Source organism: Petaurus breviceps, unplaced genomic scaffold, assembly GCF_028583685.1.
Source record: "Petaurus breviceps papuanus isolate PSGF00001 unplaced genomic scaffold, PetGlider_PUasm1.0 90825, whole genome shotgun sequence".
NCBI classification, from domain to species: domain Eukaryota; kingdom Metazoa; phylum Chordata; class Mammalia; order Diprotodontia; family Petauridae; genus Petaurus; species Petaurus breviceps.
Genome location: NW_027187353.1, coordinates 20,245,281 through 20,267,857, shown reverse-complemented (window position 1 = coordinate 20,267,857; position 22,577 = coordinate 20,245,281). Strand labels below are relative to the sequence as shown.

Sequence of the window (22,577 nt, the reverse complement as noted above, 5' to 3'; positions counted from 1 at the left end):
TTTATTCACCAAAACTGGGACCTGGCAGTGGGGAGGAATCAATCAACCCATAAACATTTACTGAGTTTCCACTATATGCCAAGCTGTGGGGATCCAACAAAAGAGACAAAAGACAGTGCCTGCTCTCAAGGAGCTTACAATCAGAAGAGGAAAACAAAATGCAAACAAATCTATAAAAGACTACAGACAGGATGAATAGGAAATCATGGGGGAAGGCACTAGAATAAAGGGGTTGGGGAAGACATCATGTGGAACATGGGATTTTAGAATGATGGTTCTTGTGGGTCCACAGAAACCAGAGAATGAGAAAGACCATAGAATGAAACAGACCTTGGAACAACAGCCATTCCAGGCCCATAGTAATGCAGCACTTTGGGGTGTGTGGAGACACAGAGCTAAGAGCAGGTGGGATGGGGGTGGGGGAAAGGTGGGGACAAAGTGCAGTCAGAGGCAAAGCATTTGGGTTGAAATCCTGCTTCTGTCCCTCTAGGGCCTCAAGCAAGCTGTCTGACTCCCCTGAGCTCAGTTTCTCTTGAGTAAATCAGAAGCAATAAGACCTAGAATCCAGTGTTTCCCAGGGCTGCTGTGAAGCTCAGATAGAAGGGAGGAACTTGGCTAAGACATATATCTCTTTAGCTCTGTTTGGGACTCAGGTGACCTGCCTCGGTAGAGGGACTTGGCTCCCCTGGGAGCTCCCTCTACCAACATAATCACATCTCTAATCCCTATCTCAAGCCCCATATTTATGGTTATTACTATGAAGGTCCAGTTAGTATCCTCAAGAAGCTTACTCTGTTCTAGGGGGAGAATGAAGATATTTTTTATTCCAGTTAGGTTATTGTTTCAGTTGTGTCTGACTCTTTGTGGCCCTGTTTGGAGGTTTTTTTTTTTTCATTTTGGGTTTTCTTGGCAGAGATAATGGAGTGGTTTGCCATTTCCTTCTCCAGCTCATTTTTACAGTTGAGGAAACTGAGGCAAACAGGATGAAGTGACTTGTTCAGGGTAACATAGTTATAAAGTGTCTGAGACCACATTTAAACTCGGGAAGATGAGTCTTCCTGACTCTAGGCCTGGGCTGCCTGACTGCCCAGTGAAAATGATAATGCTTGATTCAACATGATAGAGACGTGTCAATCAAAATGCTATGGAAGCTTTGGAGAGGAAAATTTTCTCTAGGGTGAGTGGGGATCAAGCTGGGCTTTCTGGGAGAGGTATGGCACTTTGAATTGGACTTTGAAGAATAGGGAAGAAAAAATTCAGGTCAGCTAGGTGAAACAGTGGATAGAGCACTGGGTTTGGAATTAGGAAGACTCATCTTCTGAATTCAAATCTAGCCTCAGACACTTGCTAGCTGTGTGACCCTGGGCAAGTCACTTCACCCTGTTTGCCTCAGTTTCCTCATCTGTAAAATGAGCATTCAGAAGGAAATGGCAAACCACTCAGTATCTTTGCCAAGAAAACCCCAAATAGGGTCATGAAGAGTCAGACATGACTGAAAAATGACTCAACAACAATGAGAAGGAAGGGCATTTCAGGCATAGGGTATAGTCTGAGTAAAAGCTTGGGGGCTGGAGATCATAGTATTTCTATCATTTATATTTTATATATATTTATAAATAAATATATATTAATATATTTATGTAATAGTATTATATATTTATAAATAAAATTTATGAATATATATATATATTTATATTTATATCATGGTATCTATGAGGGGTCAGAGAAAAATCTAGTTAACTTTGGTGTTGAAGTCATGAGGGAGTGTAATATGAGACAAACTTGGGAAGGAAGAATGGCCCCCAGCTTTGGAAGGCCCTAGAGAGTAACCATCTGTTCTAACTAAGCCTTTCATTGGACAGAAGAGGAAGGATGCTCAGAGAAGTTAGGCCTTGCCCAGAGCTGCAGACAGAGACTGACTGAGACCCAGTTCTCTTGACCTCAGGCTGGGGCTTTCTCCTCTTTGGCGGTGGCAATATCTCTATGTGATTCTCTTTCACTTTCAGTACATTTGGAAGGTGTTTTATAGACAAAGCTGAAGGTAGAGAACATTTTTAAAGGACTTTTGTCCATTACTGTTATGTATATGCTGCGGGTGCTAGAGGGTGGCCTCAGGAAGACATGGGCTTGAAGCTTGTCTCAGGCACTTAATGCTGTGTGACCAAGGTTGCCACATCTGGTGACCACCCTGTACCCCAGGCTGCTTTCTAAGACCACAGAAGGGCTGATCTGCACTGAAGAAAGGCTTGTCCATGCTGGGATTTCCCCACATCTTGGAAATCACTTGTATGTAGTTAAAAAAAAATGATACAACAACATTAGTGACTGGACCAGAAGAAGGGGAAAGTCCTCTGAAGATAGAACAAGAATCATTTGTAATGAGCACCTTTATAGCTGAGAAGAAATCCTACTGTTTAAAAACTGTGGGCCATCCTTTTTAAGTAGGCCTTTGTTTCACAGTATTGATTTGCTCAGCCACAACCTCCCTTCTCCCTCAGGAAGTACAAAGGTCAGTGTTAGCACAGAATCCCTGGAATCCTCCCAGAGTGGTGGCCTCCAAGCTCAGGGAAGGGGTGTGAGTGTGTGTGTGTGACCTTGGTGTGTATGTGTAACCTTGCTATTTTATAACTTAATGCTTCATTATTCACACAGGTTACTTAGTCCTTACCCATGTGGGACCATTGTATTTTCACTGTAACATTGTTACAGAGGGGTATTCTATTAAAGGTAGTGTGGTTTAGAGAAGATTTGCACTTGGAATTAGAAACGTGGGTTCACCTCCTTTCTCTGACACAAACTATCGAATGACAATTTTTCTGAGCCTCATTTTCTTTATCTGTAAGATTGGGTTAATAGCATGTCTGAAAAGTTCTTCGCAAACCTTGAAATGATTTAGAGATTTGCAAACACTATCCAGTTAAGCTTGAAAAGAGGCCAGCAAATATTATTGTCCTGACTTCAGGAAACTGAGTCTCAGAGAGGAGGAGAAGGTCGAATCTAACAAGGTTAGAGTTAATAAGGATAAATGTGCTGCCTAAGCACTTGGGTTGAAAACACTGACTTCACAAATACAAGGTGAGAAAAGTGGCCATAAAGCAGTTTATCTGAAAAAGATCTGGGGGTTTTAGTGACTGCAAGCTCAATGTGAGTCAGCAGTGTGATGGGACAACGGAGAAAGTTAATGTAATATAATCTATGTTGGAGCCCTTACCCTTTGTATCGATCACAGTCCAATCCAAGGGATTTAGCTTGTGGGTGTAGTGGAGGCCATCCTTGCCCAACTTCCAAACTGTGAGTGGGTCTTGAGGGCAATGTTGCAGCCAGGATGCTGTGGCCTTTTCTCCCTAATGAGAGCTAACCATCTACAGACAACTCAGCAGATCCCTGAATCTTGTGACTTGTCCTTCTCATTTTTCCAGTGGAAAAAAATGAAATCTTTGAAGTCTTTGCTATAAAACTCCTTTAGGTGGAGTTTGGGAGGTTTAGTCAGCCTGATTCTACCTAGCCTGCCCCCAAAGATGCAGTGATTTGCTCTCTGGAGTAACAGACTAAAGGCCAAAGACAGAGAGACTTGTGGCATCAGAGTCAGATCTGGAAGGGACCTGAGGGGCCATGGGAACCAGTCCCCTTATTTGACCTGAGGAAACAGGCATCATCCCTTCTCTGCAGTGAACAAGTGGAGATGCACCATACTCCAAGAACTGGAGGGCTTGCATGAAAGGGTTAGTTGAGGGACTGGAAATATTTAACCTGGAGGAGAGAAGCCTTTTAAGAGAGACGAGATGTGCTTTCTGTCTTCAAGTCAGTCAGTCGATGAATCAACAAGCATTTATGAAGCACTTACTATATTCCAAGTGCTGTGCTGAGTGCTGGAGATATGAAGAAAGTAAAAAACATAGTTCCTGCCCTCAAGGAGCTCACAGTCTAATGGGGGAGAAAACATGACAATAACCAATAGAGTAGATGGGAGGAAAGCTAGCATCTGGAGGAACCAAAGAAGGCCTCCTGCAGAAGGGAGGAGTTGAGCTGAGTCTTGAGGAAATGAAGGGAAGCAGGGAAATGAAGAGGCAGAGATGAGGGAGGAAGGGACTTCAGGCATCAGGGACAGACAATGCAGAGGTATGGAGATGGGAGATGGAAATTCATGTGCAAGTAACAGCAAGTGCACCAGTGCATTTGGAAGGCCATGATATGAAGGGGGGATTAGATTTGTTCTGCTTGGTCCTAGAAATCAGATCGAGTAGCAATGGGGAGAAGTTGCAGAGGGGTAAGTTTTGTCCAATGCAAGGACAATTTCACCAGAGCCAGAACAGCTCAGAATAGGCAGTGAGTTTCTTATCACTGGAGGTATTTGAGTGGAGACTGGTTGATCACTTGTTAGGGATGTCTCATGTAAAGGGGATTCACCTTCATGTTGGCTTTCACTAGAAGTCTCTTTTAGTTGCTGCCAACATTGAAGTTCCCTGTGTGGATTCTCTTATTCCCTTCCTGGCCCACATGGTATCATCTGGGCTTCTGGGGACAGTGGAACACCTTAGCGCACTTGGACATTTCCATTATTGTTCTTTTTACTAGAAATAAATATCAATTTCTGTGCATTTTAATAATAATAATCTTTTGTACGTGTCATGGACTTTGCAGTTTCCACATGGGTTTTCTCATGGGATCCTCACTGAACACCTGACTTGGAATCCCAACTCTGGTGCTTATCAGGTATATGACCAGAGGCAAGCTGCCTTCTTTCTCTGTACTTCTATTTTCTCATGGGTAAAGGGAAGGGCTTGGACTTTGTTCGTATTTAGTCATGTCCAACTCTTCCTGACCCCATTTGTTTTTTTTGGGGGGGGGCAAAGATAGTGGAGTGGTTTGCCATTTCCTTCTATGGCTCATTTTACAGATGAAGAATTGAAGAAAACAGGGTTGAGTGACTTGCCCAAGGTCACACAGCCTGTAAGGGTCTGAGGTTGGATATGAACTTAGGTCTTCCTGATTCTAGGTCTGGCACTCTATTCATTGCACCGCCATCTAGCTGCCTTCAATGGCTTGAACTAGTTGGCATCTCAGGTTCCTTTCAGCTTGAAGTACTATGATCCTATGCCTGGACCCACACAGTGAGTGACTGATGGGTTCAAGACTGGATCCGAAATTGCCTGAGTTTTACTTTATACCTTCTGCTTACAGTTTAAAAACAACACTCTCTTCAAGCCCAACAACCACATACATTGAACCAGACTGTGTATATCTGAGGGAACCATGAGGGCTTGTACATTGCCCTTTGAATGCCTCTGAGCTGGAGAAGATTTTCCTTTTGCTTTGGGTCCTGAAGACAACTCTCACCCTTTCCTCAGGCTCTTCTATTCCTCAGGTTAAAAATCCTTCCTTCTGTCAGGCTGTGAGCTGCTTGAGAGTGGGGACCATCTTTGTTTTTTTCTTTCCTTCCTGATTGCTTAGAGCACTGCCTGACACATAGTAGGCATTGAATAAATGCTTATTGACTATTGGCTTCATAATGAAGTGACCCTCACAGGGCATACTCTGGAGGTCCTTAGGCATCTTTGTTTCCTTCCTTGGAATTCACTGCTGCTGCTCCTGGGCATTCTTCCCAAAATGTGATCCACAATGGATCCACTCTTCTGGGAGCCTGCCCAGGGCTCGGGGCAGTCACTGCCAACTCCCAGGGCAGCCAAAGCTTGCCTTAGCTTCCTTGGTCCTTGCAGTACACCAGTGATCTTTTCCAGACCATCTGTGAGGAAGTCACACTTTCCCATTTTGTATTTGCGAAACTGGTTTTTCCAATTTTAATGTAAGACAGGACATGTACCCTCACTAAATCTAATCTTGTTACATTTGAGCCTCAGTTTCCTTAACTGTAAAACACTGAGATACTTATTTTTACATTATCTTCCTTAGCCTCCTTCGAGGATCAGTTTGACAATATGTAAATGGCTTTGCAAGCTACTAAGCTTAAATGTTGCTGTTCAGTCGTTTCACATGTATCTGACTCTTCATGACCCCATTTGGGGATTTCTTGGCAGGGATACTGGAGGGGTTTGCCTTTTCATTTCCAGCTCATTTTACAGGTGAGGAAACTGAGGCAAACAGAGTGAAGTAACTTGCCCAGGGTCACACAGCTAGTAAGTGTCTGAGGCCAGATTTGAACTCTGGACGGTAAGTCTTCCTGATGCCAGGCCCAGTGCTCTGTCTACTGCATCACCTGGCTGCCTACCCCCTATATAAATAGGAGTTATTGTTATTTTTAAAGTGACTTGCCCAAGGTCACTTAGGTAGTAAGTGGCAGAGTCAAGATTTGAACCCAGATCCTTTGGCCCAGGTTCTGTGCTCTCTCTCCATTACTGCCGCTTCTCTAAGGGAAAAGTGCTCTAATCCAGAAAGAGTTGGCCTTTGGTGCTGCGGTATGGGTGATATCAGAGGCAATTAGAAATGATTTTCTTCCAACCTATAGACTTTGAAAAAACCTTTTCTTTCTCCTCCTTCTTTTCCATGTTTCCTCCCCTTCCCTTTTCATTTTCTACTGCCTTTCTTTTGCCCTCACTTCTCCCTATCCCCCAACATTTCTCTCTGAATACTTGCTTTGCCCCTCTCCTTTCATCCCTTCCCCTCTTTCCTCACATGGATACCCAACCAAGTCCTGCTTTGGGCACCTGGGTAACTTGACTTTTCCAAGGTTGTGCCAGTGGAGCATAGGCTTGGACAGGTCCTGCCAGGCTGAAGTATTTTCAAATTTGGGGCCCAATTACAGATTGTGTATCTGTTGTATAATCATTGGTCCAGATCAATTTGGTGAGGCCCATTGCTTTGTTAGCCATAGATGGGGTGATGGGTTTTTTTGGCCACAGCAACTTTTGAAAAGCCTTCATGACTGAGTTGTAGATGAATTGTAATCTGCACCCATATCTATGGTGAGGGATATCACCTGCTTTATAGAGGAGGGAGCTGAGGCTCAGAGAGCTGAGACCACTTGGCCAGGGTGACTGAGCCAGGTGACTGGGGACAAGGCCAGGCCCCTCACTGCCTCCAGGCTACCGAAGGGGTTGTCAACTTTGGGCAGAGACCTCAGTGTCTGGATAGCAGGACCAAGATGTGCAAGACTCCAGCTCAGAGGAAGAGCCTGGCAGCCGATCCAGACTCTTGGCACCTCAGCACTGCTTCCTGTCTCCTTGTCCTGAGGCGGGCGGTGATTGCTAGGATTCTGTGCCAGCCAGTGGGCTTGGCCCTGAGCCCCATAGGCTGGGACCTGGGACAACAGAGGGTAGATTCCAGAGAAGTAGAGCCCACAACAGGCACAAAGGAAACCTCGGGGCTGCCCCAGGAGAGGCCAGGTCTGGTTCTTGTCTCCAGGCTGGGGACAGGAGGGCTTGGAGTTTTAGGCAGGCATTGGAGAGCCGTGAGCCCCCCAACCCCCAAGAGAAAACAAGATTCCAGGGTCTAATTATTGCTGGTGTTTGGGCTGCCAACATGACTCTAGGCTTTAAGAAAGGATCTCTTTTTAAATGTTCTCTACTGGGGATTAGGAGGACAGGAGTAAATGATAACTCCTTTTGTACAGTACATTTTTTTTTTTTTAAGCAATCGGGGTTAAGCAACTTGCTCAAGGTTACACGGCCAGTTATCTCTGGGTGTGGGGCTGAGTATCTGAGCCCGGACCCGATCCAGGTCATCCTGACACTGGAGCTGGTGCTCCTACTCGCTGAGCCACCTGGTCGCCCCTAAGCAATTGGGGTTAAGTAACTTGCTCAAGGTTACACGGCCAGGTGTTTCTGGGTGGGTGCTAAGTGTCTGAGCCCGGGATTCGATCTCCAGGTCTTCTCAACACTGGAGCCAGTGCTCTTACTCACTGTGCTACCTGGCTGCCCCTGTACAGTACTTTTCTTGCAATGATATTAATAATAATAGCCAAGATATCTCCAGTTAGAGATTTAATTTAGGTAAAGGGCTTTGAAGATATGATCTCATTTGATTCTCTCTGCAATACCATAAAGTAGACAGTGTGTGTGTATATATCTACGTATGTATATGTGTGTGTGTCTCTGTGTGCATGTGCATGTGTGTGTGTGTGTGTGTGGGTGGGTGTGTGGGTGTGTGTAAAGACAGGAATGAGGACAGGCTCTGTTATTTGGTTGGGATGGGAAGCTCCCTCTTCCCATCCTCATCTACCTTTATAATCTTATAGAATTTCCCGGAATGGAGGTGGCAAACACCCTTTGGGCTAGCTCCCTGCAGCCCCCAGCCTTCCCTGAGGCCCAAGTAAGAGTCAGATGTCATTGGGAAATATTTAACAAGATAAATAGAAATGTAGTAAAACAAATTACGTAATAAACACATATTTATCACGAACACATAGATAAATGCAAGTGAACAGTCATGTTAATTTGTGGTTTTCTGAGCCAAAATGACCTTTTTGGGCTTAGTGCTCCCATTTCTGCTTTAGAGCAGTGGTTCTTGCTGAGGGTCACACAGCTCTTGGCAGAGAAGGGAATACAAATACAAGCCTTTTGTTGGTGGCTCAGTGGATAGAGAATACTGGGACTGGAATCAGAAACACCTGAGTTCACATGTGGCCTCAGACACTTAGCAGCTGTGTGACCAAGCCAAGTTGCTGAATTTGTCTGCCTCAGTTTCCCCAACTGTAAAATGGGATGATGGCAGCATCTACCTCCCAGGTACAAAGTGATTGCTGTGAGTGATGCTGTGAGTATCAAAGAGATGATGTCTGTAAAACACTCGATAAACTTTAAAGTGTCATATAAAGGTTTGAGAGGCACCGGCTTGTCCTCAGAGCTGCCTTTAACTCACACTAATGCTATGGTTAGGGGACACAGCCTTGAAGAACCCAGGATCACCCCCACACTACGGGACTGTCCTATAGAAGAGGGATGAGACTTTTCTTCAGTATTTAGCTTTCTTTTTTAACTGTAATTTGTATTTATATTTTTGTAATACACCCCTCCTCTCTTCCCTATTCATTGAGTTATTCCCTTGTAACAAAAAATAAAAATGAAAAAGAAAACAAAGCAGTTTCAGCAAATGTAAACTACTTATCAAATGAGCCTGACAGTGTTTACAACGTTTCCTGCCAGTTCCCTCATCTCATCTTTCGAGCTGAGCTTGGCCATTATAATTACATGTTTAAGATTTTTTGGTCTTTCCATCTGCATCTTTGCACTCACTGGATAGCTTGTTGCCCTGGTTCTGCTTTCATTATTCTGCATCAGTTCAGAAAAGTTTTCCCTAGGTTTCCCTGAATTCAGTGTCGTCTTCATTATGCCACAGCAATAATCTATCATATGTATTTACTAAAATTTGTTTAGCTCTTCCTCGGTCAATGGGCACCTGCCTTGTTTCCAGTTTTTTCCTAGCACAAAAAGTGTTGCTTAGGAATGTTTTGTGGCACATGAGACCTTCCTGTTTTTAATCTCCTTGGGATCTGTGCCCCAGAGTGGGATTTCTGGGTCAAAGGATAGGGACATTTTAGTTACGCTTTCCAGGCTAAGAAGTTTAAGCTTTACTTGGTAGGCGATATGGAGCCCTGGAAGGTTGTTGAGCACTGGAGTTCACCAGAAAAAAAAACCAAGGAACTTTTATTGCCAGACATACCAATGGTCTGTTATAAGATGCTCCCCTCCCTCAGACCCCCTAGCCTTAGTTTCCTCATTTGTATAAAAAAAAAGGAGCAGTAATTCTTGCCTTCTAGGGTTGTGAGGAAAGTGACTTGTAAACCTTAAGGGTTTATAGAGGAAAGAGGATGGTTACAGTTCTAGAGCTAGAGAGGACCTCAGAGGCTGTCTAGGCCAGATTGTTTTCTTTTTCTTTATCGCTGAGGCAATCTGGGTTAAGTGACTTGCCTAGGGTCACCCAGCTAATAAGTGTCACGGATCTGAGGTCAGATTTGAACTCAGGTCCTCCTGACTCCAGGGACAGTGCTCTACCCACTGTGCCATCTAGTTGCTCCGATTTCATTTGCAAGTGAGGAAGTGAGAGGTGAATGACTTGGCCACAGTCACCCAGTAATGAGGATACCCGAGATGCCGTGATTCTGTGTTGGTCCTGGAAAAGGAGGCCAGCTCTTGGCCGTGTTTGCCACCTAGCCCCCGAGGCTGTGGGGTGGTTCGAGCCCAGTGTAAGGGGCTGTGGGCTCTCTCTGGGCTGGGGTTGGTGCCCTGGCAGAGCCGACATAGCCCACAGCTCCAGTGACACTGGCCTCCTATGCTGGGTTGGACTCATCAAGTCCCAGAATCCCCCAGGCGGTCACCCAAGGGAGCCACCCTGATGGCGGCTTCTGTGGGAGCCTGCCGTGAACGGCTCCCACTATGCCCTCCCATTTTCCTTTGTGTGTTTTCCCAGTTAGGGCTTAACAACAGAGGCTTGAAGGGGAAACCCAAGAACTCCCAACATCGGTGCAACAATGAGGGACCTGCTTTGCCTCTCCCATCTGTCATTCCCTTTCTTTCCCCTGGCCCCTCCTCGTTAGAACGTTTTTTGGGCCCCAGAGTGGGGCAGTGGCGAGAGGACTAGATCTGGAGTCGGGGGACCTGGGTTTGAATCCTGCCTCAGCCCAATCTCTGGGTGACCTCGGCCCAGCTGCTTCCTTTCTCTGCTCCCGCTTCCTGATTTGTAAAACGGAGGCTTGGGAGCAGACGTTTTCTGGAGCTCCTTTCAGCTCCAGCCCTTGTGATAGCGGAAGGCATCCAGGAGATCAGGGAGCCAGCAGATCTGGAATCATCTCCTGGCTCAGCCATTTGGAATCCCCCGAACCGAGACTATTATTTTGTCATTTAGTTGTTTTTCAGTCACAGCTAACTCTTCATGACTCCTTTACTGAAGTAGTTGGTCATTTTCTTCTCCAGCTCATTTTACAGAAGAGGAAACTGAGGCAAACAGTGACTTGCCCAGGGTCACACAGCCAGTAAGTGTCTGAAGCTGCATTTGAACTTAGGTCTTCCTGACTACAGACCCGGCACTCTATTCACTCTTCTGCCTGGATGGCTCAAGTTATTATTATTATTCAAATCGATTCGGCCAAAATTTGTTAAGAGGAGAGCCCTGCAAATACTTAAAGAAATCTCCATCCCTTCCCTCTCCTCTCCCCACTCCCTTCTCTTCTTTGGCTAAACAGATCATTCAGTACAGTCTCTAGGCCCCTCACCATCTTGGCTGCCTTCCTTGGAGCACGGTCCACCTTTCTAAAATGAGAAGCTTAGATTGAAACATAGCACTCTAAGTTCTAAGGCCCCTTTCAACTCTGACATCCCACATTCCATGTTCTAAGGTCCCTTTCCATCCCAACATTCTGTGTTCTAAGTTCTAAGGTCCCTCTTAACTCTGACATTTTCTAAGTCCTGAAGTCCCTTAGAGATCCTACATTCCATGTTATAAGGTCCCTTCCCATCCCAACATTCTAAGTTCTAAGATCCCTTTCAGCTCTGACATTTTTTAAGTCCTGAAGTCCCTTAGAGCTCCCACATTCTATGTTCTAAAGTCCCCTTCCAAATCTGACATCCTACATTCCATGTTCTAAGGTCCCTTCCCATCCCAACATTCTAAGTTCTAAGATCCCTTTCAGCTCTGACATTTTCTAAGTCCTAAAGTGTCTTAAAGTTCTTCCATTCTAAGTTCTAAGATCACTCCCATCTCTGATATTCTATATTTTATGTTCTAAGGTCCTCTCCAGCTCCAACATTCTACATTTTAAGTTCTAAGCCCCTTTGAGCTCTGAAATGATCTGTTCCAAGGTTCTTTACAGCTGTGATATTCTGCTCTCTTTTCTAAAGATTCTTCCAACTCTAATGTTCCATACTCCTAAGTTCTTTGGTCCTTTCCATCTCCAATGTTTTGCCTTCTGTGTTCTAACTTCTAAGGTTCTTTCTGACTCCCCTTTTACAGTTCAATTCAGCAAACACTTGTTAAAATGCCAATTGTGTATGGAGCAAGGTGCCAGTCTCTGGGGGAACCTCAGGTGTCAGAGCTGGAAATGACTAATGAGGAGCTTGGCTCCTCATGTCAGCTCTGCCACTAACTAGCTGTGTGACCTTGGGAAAGCCTGTCCCCCCTCTTGCCCCTCAGTCTTCCCGGCTGGTCAAGGAGGGGACTGTGCTCCATGACCCCTGGGATTGTCTCCAGCTTCTGTGTCCCAGACTTTGAAGTGTTTGCTGAATGGAGGCTGCAGAGAGTCAGTTACAGCTGGGAGGTGTCCGTGGTGGCTGGGCTGGCTTGCTTACTTGGCCAGGGACAGCTGTTTGGGGACATCTCTGGGTTGTGCTTTCTGCTCCCATGTCGCCAGGGCCCTCTGTGCCCATCTCATCAGGCCCACTGGGGCCCTGGGAAGCATGACACCAGTGGCTATTCAGGGGCTTGGTTTGGGACCCACACACTTTACAGTGGAAGGGACACCTCAGACAGCAGCAGAAAGGAGCCTGGATTTGGAGTCAAGAGGGAAAGAAGTCAGGGGTCTCTGGAATCCACTAGAATTCCATCTTGGAATTTCAGGAAGAGGACCTGAGTTCTTTTTTATTTTTTATTTTTTTTTTTATTTTAAGCAATCGGGGTTAAGTAACTTGCTCAAGGTTACACGGCCAGTTATTTCTGGGTGTGGTGCTGAGCGCCTGAGCCCGGGATTCGATCTCCAGGTCGTCCCAACACTGGAACCGGTGCTCTTACTCGCTGAACCACCTGGCCACCCCTAAGCAATTGGGGTTAAGTAACTTGCTCAAGGTTACATGGCCAGGTGTTTCTGGGTGGGTGCTAAGTGTCTGAGCCCGGGATTCGATCTCCAGGTCTTCTCAACACTGGAGCCGGTGCTCTTACTTGCTGTGCTACCTGGCCGCCCCGAGGACCTGAGTTCTAATCCAGCTCTCCCATTCATGTCCTGCATGCCTGTGGGCAAATCACTTCCCTGTTCTATTTATTTATTTATTTTTATTTTTATTTTTTGCCTTTTGGAGGGCAATTGGGGTTAAGTAACTTGCTAAAGGTTACATGGCTAGTTTTTTTGTGTGGGTGTTAAGTGTCTGCGGCCAGAACCGAGCTTGGGTCCTCCTGACTCCGGGGCTGGCGCTTTACTCACTGCACCACCTATCTGCCCCAATTTTTTAATTTATTTTTTAATCACTTCCCTGCTCTGAACATCAGTTATCTCCTCTGTAAAAATGGGAATTATGGTATCCCTATTTCGAGGCAGCTCAGTGGTTTAGTAGATAGAACATTGGATCTGGAGTCAGGAAGATCTGATTTCAATTCCAGTTGCAGGGTCTTACTAGCTGTGTGACCCTGAGTGAGTCACTTAACCTTTGCTTCCTCATCTGTGAAGTGGGGATGATCATACTCCATTCAGAAGCAGCTGGATGGTCTGGAGTTGGAAAACCTGACTACAAATCCAGCCTCAGATAGGCAAGCCTTAGTTTTCTCATCTGTGAAACGTCTACTTTGAAACTACTTTCAGGGCATGACACCCTCTCTGTCCTACACCTGGAAGCTCCATGAAGCTGGTTCTTTTATCGTCTTGGTATAAACAAGAGAGACTATTTCTTGCTGGCTTTGCTAGGCGCTCCATGCCCTACTGACCAACAGTTGGCCAGCCATGTGATGGCATCTCTGGGGGATATTCTGACCAATCTGCTCTTGTAGGGAATGAGTGGGCGTGGCCAGGATGGGACGTCGTGAGGAATAGTGGAAAAGACATTGAATTTGGAATCAGGTGACTTGACTTTGTATCCTGGCCCTGTCACAGATTAGTTGTATGGCCTTGGTCAAGTCTCCTGACTGTTTTCAGCCTCCATTTCCTTGGCTGTAAAATGAGTAAACTGACTGATAAAAGGCCCTTCCCTGTTCTGGCAGTGTGTGTTCCAATGTCCTCTCTGGATGGGATGTTCTATGTTCTAAGGCCCCTTGGCCACCCTGACAATCTTGTTCAAAAACCCTTCCAGACTTGGCATTCCTGATTCTGCCCTCCTTTCTGTCTCCAGCATTCTTTATTCTTTCCAAGATCCCTCCCGTGACATTCTCTGAGTTTGAAATTCTCTGTCTGATGGATCTTTCTGCTCTGGGTGGTCCTGGTGCCTCTGTTTGAAGTCCCTGAGAGAGGAGAGTTCTTTCATTTACTGTATTTTCCCTTCTGGTATAATGCATGGAAAGATGGACTTGACCTGAGTTCAAATCTGGTCTCAGGAATTTATTAGCTGAGTGACTGAGTAAGTCTCTTAACACTTGCCTGCCTCAGTTTCCTTTTCTGTAAAATAAGGGTGTTGGACTCCTTAGAATCATATTCTAAATGCATAAAATTAAATATGCAGTATTATAAAGGAAAACAACTATATTAAAATGTATTTATCAAAGCATTTAAAAGAAACACATTCTCAGATTCTAGGTTCAGAATCTCTGGATGAGATGTTGGTAAGGTCCTTTCCAGCTCTGAGAATCTTGATTCTAGGTAATGAAAGGGCTCCTGCCCTGGTCTCTCCAGCTGGCTCTGATTTATCTAGGGATGCTTGTTGTAGTGAGCAAGAGCTCACACTGCCATCTTGACCTCAGCTCTGGTTGAGATAAAAGATTTGGGGGGTTCAGAGACAGGGACACCATGGTTTGCCTGGTCCCTGCTGACCCTCCGGAATCCTCTTCAGCTCCTTGTGTCCCTAGGATCTGCCCTCAGTCGGAATGTGAGCTCCTTGGGAGGCAGGGTTGTTTTGTTCATTGCAATTCTAATTCCAGTGTCTAGTGTATACAGTGGACACTTAATAAATACTTGTGGATTGACCGATTGCCCTTGGTTTGCTCTGGAAAAGGCAGCTTGGTGCCACGATGGGTAGAGCATTGGATTTAGCTCCAGGAAGATCTGGGTTCGAATTCTTCTCCAGACACTTTTTAGTTATATGACCCAGGTCAAGGTACTTCAATTCTGTAAAATGGGGATAATAATAGTATCTACCTCATTGAGTTCTTGTGAGGGTCCAGTGAGATAATGTTCATAAAGTACTTTGCAAACCTTACAACACTATGTGAATGTGCTTTCCTTTTCTTTTCTCTGGTGTCTGACCCGGGACTGACTGGGATTTCCCAGGGCGAAGCGCCGCCTTGTCTGGGCTCTGGGAGCAGGGGCGGGGCGTGGCTTAGCGCTGCATGCTACACACAGGCTTGAGTGTGATACAAAGCACAATCACAGTCGCCGTCCAGCTGGTATTTGTCCAGACGGACCAGTATTTATTTTGTCACAGGCAGCGATTGTTTCTTCCCAAAATGTTAGGCTATGTCGGCTTTTTACAGATTTGATTTTGGTGCCCTGAGTCAAAGTAGGATGTGGAGACTAATGCTGGAGTTCACGAGATCATAGGATGGGAGGACTCTTAAAGACAGTTTATATGTATATATATCTATATGGAAATGTCTTTTATATATTCATGTATATGTGTATATACAAAACACGTATGTGTATAACATATATGTGTATATATGATTATATCTATATAAAATCATCTCTATCTATCCATCTATCCATCCATCTATCATCTATCTATCTATCTATCTATCTACCTACCTATCTATCCATCCATCCATCCATCCATCCATCCATCCATCCATCCATCCATCCATCTATCTATCCATCCATACAATCTTTTCATCTGTCTTGCCTAAGGTCCCACAGCCAGTTTTAGGATTTGTCCACATGCGCTTTAACTTTTTTTTTAAACTATAGGTCAGATCTCACATTTTAAAGATGAAGAAATGGAGGCTGAAAGGGAAGTTTCTTAACCAAGGTCATAGAGTGAGCTGTTAGCTATGCAGCCTCTGCATATATACCCCAGCAGATGGGTCTGGGTCCTCATAACAGCTCCTATGTCTATAATGGATTGGTGGGCTCATAGATCTAGGACCTGAAGGAATCTCAGATCCCATCTGACCCAACCCCTACATTTTATAGATGGGGCAACTGAGGCCCAGGGAAATGAGATGACTGGCCCCAAGGTCACCTGGGTAGTAGCAGAGGCAGGAGGGTTTACAGAGCACTTTTGTCAAAACTGCCCTGTGAGGTAGTTAAGGGATTCTAGAATCCCCATTTTACAGAAGTCAAAACCGAGGCTTGGAGATATCACATCATGGTGACTAGTCTGAGGTCCTAGCAGAGCCAGGCTTCAGACCTGGATGTTCTGGTTCAATCCCCACTCTGCTACCTTTGATGTCAAGGGGACAGCTGGGTGGGACAGTAGATAGATAGATAGTCTGGAGTCAGGACAACCTGAATTCAAATCTAGTCTCACATACTTCCTAGCTGTGTGACCCTGGGTAAATAATTTAATGTCTGTCTGCCTCAGGTGTCTCATCTGTAGAATGGGGATAATAATAACACCTCTCTCCCAGGGTTGTTGTGAAGATCAAATGGAATAATTTGTAAAGTGTTTAACCCAGAGCCTGGCACATTGTTATTATCATTATTATTTTATGTGTGTGGGGGAAGGAAAGATGGTATAAAGTATGGAGACCTTTCTTTTTTAAAGAAATGCCCTCCACTACGTGGGGGGGCAGAGCCAAGATGGTGGCATGGAAGCAGGAGAACTCTGTGTGCTCCCCCATAACCACATCAAATACCTATAAAAAATGACTCTAAACAAACTTTAGGGCTACAGAACCCACAAAGTGACAGAGAGAAATAAACCTCCTGCTGAAAATAGCCTAGCAGGCTAGGGTCCATCACAGTGCACTGGGAGCTGTGCCCAGCCCTGTGTGAGCCCTTAGTTTTAGCCTCAGGGCAGCCACGACCAGCCCCGGCTAGAGAGACATTGGGAGAGTAGATCACCATCAGCGGTCGCAGTTTCTAGAATTATTAATCCATAGATGCCAAAGACAAAGTGAGAGGTCAGTATGGACTTTGTGGGAACAGGGAGTCCGGGAGTGTGGTCCGGCCTCTGCCCCCAGAGGGAGAAGTGGCTGAAGTGCAGTGGCTGCAGTGGCATGGCTCCTTCAGAGCTCATGGTCTGCAGATTGTAGGGGGACCAAGCAACCATTCTGAGGGGTAATCACTCTTGCTTTAACCTGCTTGGATCTGGATTGTGGTCTAGGGTGGAGGTCCTGGGGTGGGTGACTAGGTGCCAGAGCTGGTGGAGGCTTCAGAGAGAGCAGCCAACTAATAGCTTCGGCAGCTGTGAAAACCCCAGCAATTTGGGACAAAGCTCTCCTCTGGAAGCAGAGTTCTACTGTGGCAAAAAGCTCAAAAGTCAAGTAATTGAGTGGCAACATGAGCAAGCAAAGGAAGCAAAGCAAGCACAGCAATCCAACTTTGGATTCCTTTTTTTTGGGGATAAAAAGGATCAAAGCATGGAATGGGAGAAAGACAACAAAGTCAGAACTCCTGCACCAAAATCTTCCAAGAAAAATATGAATTGGTTACAGGCCATAGAGGAACTTAAGAAGGATTTGAAAACCAAATAAGAGAAGTGGAGTTAAAATTGGGAAGAGAAATGAGAATGATGAAAGAAAATAATGAAATGAGAGTCAACAACCTGACTGAAGAAAATAACACCTTAAAAAATAGACTAACTCAAATGGCAAAAGAGGCCCAAAAAGCCAATGTGGAGAAGAATGCCTTAAAAAGCCGAGTTTGCCTGATGGAAAAAGAATCTCAAAAGCTCACTGAAGAGAATAATTCCTTCAGAATTAGATTGGAGTAAATGGAAGCTAGTGACTTTATGAGAAATCAAGATACCATTAAATTATCCAAACAAATGAAAAAATAGAAGGCAATGTGAAATATCTCATTGGAAAAATCACTGACCTAGAAAATAGATCCAGGAGAGATAATTGAAAAATTATTCGACTATCTGAAAGCCACAATCAAAAAAAGAATCTAGAAATCTCCTTCAAGAAATTCTCAAGGAAAATTGCTCTGATGTTTTAGAACCAGAGGGCAAAATAGAGGTTGAAAGAATCCACCGATCACCTCTTGAAAAAGATCCCAAAAAGAAAACTCCTAGGAATATTATAGCCAGGTTCTGGAATTCCCAGATCAAGGAGAAAACATTACAAGCAGCCAAGAAGAAACAATTTGAATATTGTGGAAACACAATCAGGATAACACAGGATCTGACAGCTTCTACATTAAGAGATCAAAGGACTTAGAATATGATATTCCCAAGATCAAAGGAGCTAGGATCAAAACCAAGAATCACATACCCAGCAAAACTGAGTATCATGTTTCAGGGGAAAATATGGTCATTCAGTGGAATAGAGGACTTTCAAGCATTCTTGATGAAAAAACCAGAGGTGTATAGAAAATTTGATATTCAGATACAAGAAGCAAGAGAAGTATGAGAAGGTAAACAAGGAAAAGAAATCATAAGGAACTTATCAAAGTTGAACTATTTACATTCCCATATAGAAAAATGATAATTATAATTTATGAAACCTCTCAGTATGAGAATAGTTGAAGGGAATATAAATGTATATATATGTATACATACATACATATGTCTATATAAGAGGGTATATGGGCATATGAATACATATGTGAGAGTGTGTATATATGTGTACAGATTACATAGACAGAGGGCACAGGACCAATTGAATAGGAAGGGATGATTATTAAAAGGTGAAATTGAGAGGTTAGAGAGGAATATAATTAGAGGAGATGGAGAGAGATAGAATGGGGTAAATTATCTCATATAGAAGAGGTAAGGGAAAACTGTTGCAATGGAGGGGAAGAACAGGAAGGCAAAAGAGAATGGGACAACCTTACTCTCATTGAATTTGGCTTAGGGAGGGAATAACACACACTAAATAGGGTATCTTGCCAAGATATACTTTTGTTGTTGTTGCAGCAAGCACCCCAGTGTCCCCAGGGTGCCTGCTCACACAGGTTCTTGGATCTGCTTTGTTAAAGGAAAGCAACTCAAAATGGGTTAACAAGCTTACTTTAATCAGTCAGACATATATTGTTTACCTTGTTCAGGGGAATAGGTCAGCACCCTGAACCTCAAAGTATACAGGCATAATTATCAAGACAGAAACATCAAGTAGACAGATTTCCAAACTGTCCAACCATTACATCCATACCCAGTCAACATCTGGGTTTCCACATTCTGGGTTTTTCAAAGCCGGGGGACTCTCAACAATGGCTTCCCAGAATTCAGATCAAATCACAGAACACTTCTCAAAGTGAGTCCCAAAACAAAGCTACACATCAGGGCTTATATAGCCTTCTCCTGGCTCAGAGAATGTAACAGCCTTATTAACCCACTGGCCAATCAAGAAGTATCAACTGAAAAACAAGCCTCCCACCCCAGTCTCCAGGTGCGCTTTAGCCTAGGGGCAGGGAAGATCTTTAAATTTGCATTTCCATTACAGTTGTATAGTGGAAGAGGATGAGAGGGGGGATGATGGAGGGGAGGGCTGGTTGGGGGGAGAGAAGTTAGAAGTACACACTTTTGAAAAGGGACAGGGTCAAACTAGAGAATAGAACAAGTGGGGGTGGGTGGGATAGGATGGAGAGAAATATAGTCAGTCTTTCACAATATATCCACTATGGAAACGTTTTGTGTAGCTACATGTGTACAACCTATATTGAATTGCTTATCTTCCAGGAAGGGTGGGTAACAAGGGAGGAGGGGAAAGAATATGGAATTCAAAGTTTTAAAATCAAATGTTGGGGTGGCCAGGTGGCTCAGCGAGTAAGAGCACTGGCTCCAGTGTCGGGATGACCTGGGGATCAAATCCGGGCTCAGATACTTAGCCCCACACCCAGAAATAACTGGCCGTGTAACCTTGAGCACGTTACTTAACCCTGATTGCTTAAAAAAATCAAATGTTTTAAAATATATATTTTTACATGCAACTGGAAAATAGATATACAGGCACTGTGGTATGGAGATCCATCTTGCCCTACTGGAAAGTTGGAGGGTGGATGAGGGAGGATACAGGAGAGAGCAGATTGGGGGAGGGGATATTCAGTGGGATTGCTGTTTTGGGGTGGTGGGTAGGGAAAAGACAGGTAGAAAATTTGTAACTCAAAATCTTGTGGAAATAAATGATGTAAACTGAAAACAGACAAAATTTAATTAAAAAAAAAAAAAGAAATGCCCTCCACTGAATCCCAATACGTCCCAATCCCTGTTTATGATGTCAAGGTGACTCAGGGCTCTCAAAGACCCTGCTAACAGAACCTAAGATCTGGAACAGTTCTGTGTAGTAAGGACTCAATTCATCTAAGGGCGATGAATCAGTCCATGCACATGCATTTATTAAGCAACTACTATATTCCAGGCATTGTGTTAATTGCTTGGATTACATAGAAGTGTAACACTCCTTCTCAAGCAGCTTATATCTTATGAAAGGATAGATGGAGGAATGGATCCAGGGCTGGGTTCAAATCCTGACCTATTGTTATATTACTTATTAATTATATAATATATTAATATTGTACAGTAATATTTATATTATTATATTAGTTGTGTGACAATGGGCAGGTGACAGCCTCTCACACTGCTCTACAAAGGGAGGTAGCCAGCATCACCATCTTCCCCCAACTCAGACTCAGGTTAGGTGAATTACCTAAAGTCTCATAGCCAGTAAATGATGGTCAGATTTGATGCCCAGACTCCAGCCCTAGGTCCATGGCTCTCCATGCTCCCCCTCCACTTTCCTCATGTCTTTATTATTCTTTTTGACTGGACCTGTGATTTATTAGTGCAGGGAACTCTGGGTGAGGAAACTACCTCCCTTTATCAATGCAGCTTAGAAACCATGCTGTGATTTATAGTCTTCCATGGTATACCTGGGGTGGGGGTGGGGGGTGAGAGGTTGCTCAGGGTCAGACTGCCTGTATTAAGACAGACAGGTCTTAAAGGTTTCTCTTCCTAGTCCCTACTTCATGAGGTTTTTACATGGATCAGATGAGATAGCATAGGCAAGGTGTTCTCCTCAAAGGGCTGTTGGCATGTGAGCTATTTTTATTCTTAATTCCAAGACCAGCTCTCCATGCTCTATATGCGAGAGGTGGCAAACTTGCTGCCTTACTCAGGGGGAAGCCTGCCAACCCCAAAAGGGAGTCTGCAACTGGTTGGAAATGTCATGGGGAAATGTTTAACAAAAGAAACCAAAATACAGTACAACATAGTTAATGTTAATCTGCGGTTTTCTAAGTCATCGTATGCCCATTTGGCCTTTCCATCCCATTCCATCATAAGGCCAGTCATATAGAAACAAATACTGGATGTCCCAAAAGTCTTGGTGCCATCTCAAGCTTTTTAGAAGTTGTTTAAAGCAGTTTTTTTCTTCTAAAGCTTGGCCCTACACTAAACCTTTGGCACACCCTACAAGCAACTGATGGTTACTACATTTTCTAAGGGCCATTAGTCCACTTACTTACTGAGGTTGGTGGTCATGAATTTTGTATGCTTACCCTTTTGTTCCCAGAGTTATTTTTTTTTTTTAAGCAATCAGGGTTAAGTAACTTGCTCAAGGTTACACGGCCAGTTATTTCTGGGTGTGGCGCTGAGTGTCTGAGCCCGGGATTCCATCTCCAGGTCGTCCCAACACTGGAGCCGGTGCTCTTACTCGCTCAGCCACCTGGCTGCCCAGAGTTATTTCTTTAAAATAATTTGTTGCTGTTTATAAAAGACTCAAAGTAACCCTTTGACTGTTTTATTATGTAATTGCCCCATTTCTAAGACCTGGTGTGAGGTGTCCTAGAATCACCATGCTATGCAATAAAGGACCATGTTTTTGGGGTTCCTCTATGCCTGCATGTGTCTATGTTGCTTATAACATATAACACATACTATGTATGTATATGTCATGCATATCTACGCTGTATATTTATATGTTTTTTTCCTCTCCTCCCACTGATTTGCACCCATGGTCTTCAGGCTGGCCTAATTCGTACGGACAGCAGCGAATACTTCATTGAGCCTCTGGAGAGGGGTCAGCAGGCAAAGGAGGAGACCGGGCGGGCACATATTGTCTACCGCCGGGCAGCTATCAGGCAGGAGAAAGCAGAGCCCCAGGGAGACCTCCACAACGAAGGTAGGACCCTGGGAGAGGGGCCCGATGGGGAGGAAATGGGCTGCAGGGAGAGCAGTAGCAACAGCTAATTGTCCCAAAGGCTTTCAGATTCACAAAGTGGTTTATAGAAATCAGGAGAGCTGAGGTGGGTAGCTCTGGTATGATGATTCTCACTTGGCAGAAGGGCAAATTGAGACCCTGTGGAGTGATGAATGTGAGGTCTCACAGCTTATTAGTGACAGACCTGGGTTTGAATCTGTCCCTTTGCCTTGAAAGCCCATGTTCAGATAATCTGCTACTTGATGGCGTGCCCTTGAACCCTGGTCCAGACCACATGGCCACATGCCTAGGGGGCGGATCACTGGGCCTCTTCTCTCTGATCCTCAGTTTCTTCATCTCAAAGATGAGAATGAGTAGTCCTGCTAAATTCATGTCACAAGTTCAGGAATTTCAAGGGCATTTTTAAAGATGACATCTTTCTGTCTCATTGTCTTCCTTCCTTCCTTCCTTTTCCTTCCTTCCTTTTCCTTTCTTCCTTCCTTCCTTCCTTCCTTCCTTCCTTCCTTCCTTCCTTCCTT

The 22,577-nt window shown here is 44.5% G+C and overlaps 1 protein-coding gene across 1 annotated transcript in view; it reads left to right on the top strand.

The window, feature by feature from the left end:
• ADAMTS14 (ADAM metallopeptidase with thrombospondin type 1 motif 14) overlaps window positions 1–22,577 on the top strand; it is a 122,265-nt gene that overhangs the window by 25,733 nt on the left and 73,955 nt on the right. The window contains exon 3 of the mRNA XM_069071440.1: window positions 21,864–22,020. Coding sequence (XP_068927541.1) covers window positions 21,864–22,020 — 157 coding nt within the window. The remainder of the gene's footprint in view (window positions 1–21,863; window positions 22,021–22,577) is intronic.